General features: G+C 35.2%; 1 protein-coding gene across 1 annotated transcript; it reads left to right on the top strand.

Moving 5' to 3' along the window:
* Positions 1–2998: 2998 nt before the first annotated feature.
* Positions 2999–3961, top strand: LOC105818277 (olfactory receptor 52N2-like). Its single transcript, XM_012654212.1, has one exon. The coding sequence runs from the start codon at positions 2999–3001 to the stop codon at positions 3959–3961; it is 963 nt and encodes a 320-aa protein (XP_012509666.1).
* The last annotated feature ends 227 nt before the right edge of the window (positions 3962–4188 follow it).

Here is a 4188-nt window from a genome sequence, read left to right as displayed (position 1 = left end):
ATGTTTGCAAATAACAACAGAAAATGGGTTTATATTTTAATATTGAAAGTGCTTAAGAATAATAAATAAACACTAACACCTCCATTGAAGACAGACAAGGAAGTAGATGAATAATCAAGGTATGAGAAAAACAATTGACCAAAAGCATTTAAAAAATGTTCATAATTACTGCTAGTGAAGTTAATTTTAATTTGATTTATAACACTAATGAGACAGTATTTTCACTAGCACAACTGGGGAAAGAGAGAATATAATAGTCAGTACTCATAGGGGGATAGTCCACTCCCTTTGCATGGAAGCAAAAATCATCACAAATTTTACTGATGTGATTTTTTCCAACATTTATCAACATAACTAAAATTACCAATGCCTTTTACCAGCATAAACTTCAGTACTATTTCTAGTTATATGTAGAGAGGAAAAATTAGTCATGCAAACAAAGTAGATTAGGATATTTGTAGAGGAATTATTTTTGATAGAAAAAATAGAAACAAATCTAAAAGAGTAATGAAATGTATAATTAAATTTGGTACTGCTATTGAATGGAAAAAGCTACTGAAATTTTTATTTCAAGGTATCCATAATAGCATGATAAAATGTTCACAAAATGCTAAAGAAATATTGTATAAACTCCATATAATCTAAAATTTATTTTTTTAAAAATTAGAATATTATACATAATAAATATAAAATGACTGAATAAAATACAGAAAACTTTTTAGAGTGGTTATTCCTCTGTCTTAAGATTATAACTGATTTTCCAATTCATAATTATACTGTTATACAGATTCCAGATTTTGTACATTAAAAATATATTTCTTTTGTCATAAGAGAAAAAACATTTTTAAAAAATTTTATTCACCACCACCAGACTTGATGGCCACATTTCTCATTTGAGAAAAGGCATTAAACTTTAATGTCTTTTTGTTTTTGTTTTTATTTCTCTTTCTACTCAAAAGCTGCTAAATATAGATCTATTACCACCAGGCGCTAAGTTCATTCTCTTTCAAACGGAACCTACTGAGACACCTAATTGTGAAGACTCAATCAGCCTGGGACATCATGCTAAAGTAGAGATTCCCCAGAGAAACTAAAAATCCTATGTAAGAAGATACCATCCCAGATTTCAAAAAATTCCTAAATATTCTCATCCATGAATACAAATTTGATTATGCCTGTTACTGAAGTGAGTTAAGGTAATTTTCATAAATATCTATTTGGGGAAAATGCAAAAACACTGTTGACTACAAATGCAATAACTTGGAATATAGCGGCAGTTAACAAAAGGCAGCAGCAGCAAGAGGAAATTTATTTCTTTTTCTATTTTCCTTCTTTAGAGGTAATAGCTCTTATTCTTTCTGGATGGCTTCTATTGGACTTAGTCTCATTTTCCTTTCATCCCATTCATTTCATTGTGGTGTAAACATAAAAGATGGTGAACACTGGAAACTTTATTCTTTAAGTTTCTCTTACTAGGACTATGAAATAATGGTTTCTCCATACAGTGACATTTCTGGAGAGGTATTGTGAGAACTCCCATACAGGAAGGGATCTTTTATATGAAATCCAGTCAGCTAGGGACCAGAGGCTCTGAGCCTCTGAGCCTCTGAAATGTGCAGTCTTTTGTATTGCGCTCCCTTCTTGTGTACTGTAGGCAGTGGAAGTAGCAACAGAGTGTTCTTTAGAAAGTCTAGGTCACAGGAATATATGCCTCATGGCTTCACAGCCATGTAATTCATGCCATCACATTACAAGTATCTATTTTGCTCTGCTAGATGGTGAGGAATGTTTGGCATTGGCTTTGCTGCATGGGGTCTACTCCATAATTTGAGGGACATTTTCTTTCTTCAAGTAAAAGAAATATTTTAATTATTAGGAAACTTTAACTTTCCTCAAACACCCCTGAAGCTGCAAATTCCTTCAAATACCACTCAATTCTTTCTATTGCCTCTATGCTAAATAGAAATCCAAAGATGTTTTGCTATTTTTTGTACTGATTACCTGTCCAGTTATAACAAAGAAGTTAATAATTAAATTAAAGCAGTACAATTGCTCTGTAATCCTAAGAATTCCAAGGACTTCCTGAGTGTAAATCTAGTATGGAGAATGGATAGAGAATTAATAATAAAAAAAAAAAAGTAAAAAGTCAGAGAAGTTAAAAGAAAAGAATTTCTATCTAATTGAATTCAAATCTTTAGTAAAGTCATTACTAAAATTACATAAAATTTGGTAATGATTTAGACACATAATATTTTTCTGTTTCCTGTCAAGAACTTCCTTTAAAATTCCACGGTATAAAAAACATGAAATTGACATCAGAGTTTGAGTATCAGACATAGCAAATCCTTATGAACTCAAACATTCATTTAGTCACATGTATTTGAGTATCTACAATTTATTATCTTGTGCAAGTTATATTGGCCATTACTGACAAATTTCACATAAAGAATATAAGCTTTTATGTAATCATCAAGGCAGGACAAAAGTACAATTTTGAGTAACTATTAAAGAAAGTTAAATTGCAGAAAAGGACTGGTCAGATAGGGTGATCCTGTAAATATATCCATGTGATTTTAGTGACAAGATTCAGTTACAAATAGCATGGGAAGAATCTGAGGAGAGAATAGAAATAGTTTATATAAAGAAAGAAGACACTTGTAGCCTAGCGTACAATTTGTTAGTGAAATATGGTAGAATGTAAGAGGTGTGCTGGGGAGAGGTGTGGAAATTGAGGATAATTACTCAGACAAAGTTTGTATTGGGACATTGAGTAGTGTAAGAATGCACTGCTTAATGACTTTTAGAAACCATAGTTCGAAGTCTCTCTTGCTAGAGTTGGAAGAAAATTCCTGGTTATCAAAATAAGGTTGATGGCATTTGTGGGTTATATTGTCCAAACCAGTCACTCTTATCTGGTCTCTAACTCTACCTCTCCCTTTCCCAGGAAGATAGCAATTGCTGTTAAAGATTGTAAAATGCCCGCCTCTTGTCAGCCATTATGTCTGGGGCCAACAGCTCCAGCCTGAGCCCAAGATGCTTTATCTTGAATGGTATTCCTGGACTGGAAGCCACACACATATGGATCTCTCTGCCATTCTGCTTCATGTACATCATTGCTGTTGTGGGAAACTGTGGGCTCATCTACCTCATCAGCCATGAGGAGGCTCTGCACCGGCCCATGTACTACTTCTTGGCCCTGCTCTCCTTCACTGATGTCACCTTGTGCACCACCACTGTACCCAATATGCTGTGCATATTCTGGTTCAACCTCAAGGAGATTGACTTTAATGCCTGCCTGGCCCAGATGTTTTTTGTCCATATGTTGACTGGGATGGAGTCTGGGGTGCTCATGCTCATGGCCCTGGACCGCTATGTGGCCATCTGCTACCCCTTACGCTACGCCACCATCCTCACCAACCCTGTCATCACCAAGGCTGGTCTTGCCACCTTCTTGAGGAGTGTGATGCTCATCATCCCATTCACTTTCCTTACCAAGCGCCTGCCCTATTGCCGGGGAAACTTGATCTCCCACACCTACTGTGACCACATGTCTGTGGCCAAAGTATCCTGTGGCAATTTCAAGGTCAATGCTATTTATGGACTTTTGGCAGCACTTCTGATTGGGGGCTTTGATATAACTTGTATTGCTGTATCTTACACTATGATCTTGTGGGCTGTGGTGAGTTTGTCATCAACAGATGCTTGTCACAAAGCCTTCAGCACCTGTACTTCCCACATATGTGCTATTGGTATCACATATGTTCCAGCATTATTCACCATTTTTACTCACCGCTTTTGGGGGGGAAATATTCCCCACCACGTCCACATCATTATTGCCAATCTGTATCTGATGTTTCCTCCCACTCTGAATCCCATTGTTTATGGAGTCAAGACCAAGCAGATTCAGGAAGGAGTGATGAAGTTAATTTTTAAGGAGAAAGGGGTCCCAGGTATGAAATAGTTTCATTACTTAATAACCAAAAGCAAGAAAAGACAAAGAATATTTTAATGAATACTTGAGTGTAAAATTAAAACAGATTGGTCTCATGGCAGAAAACAATATTCATTGACTATCAGCTATAATATAAAATGAATTCTTTTTTATAGAGTTCATCAATGACAGAAATTAATTGTATAAGTAAGAAACAAGCCTACTGAATTTTAGGAGTTTTCTTTTAAAAAAGCATT

This window comes from Propithecus coquereli, unplaced genomic scaffold (genome assembly GCF_000956105.1).
Source record: "Propithecus coquereli isolate 6110/MARCELLA unplaced genomic scaffold, Pcoq_1.0 Scaffold44, whole genome shotgun sequence".
NCBI lineage: Eukaryota > Metazoa > Chordata > Mammalia > Primates > Indriidae > Propithecus > Propithecus coquereli.
This window is presented reverse-complemented; position numbering and strand designations above follow the sequence as displayed.

Excerpts from the sequence above, each read along its gene's own strand:
- LOC105818277 (XM_012654212.1), top strand. The coding sequence starts at position 2,999 with ATGTCTGGGGCCAACAGCTCCAGCCTGAGCCCAAGATGCTTTATCTTG.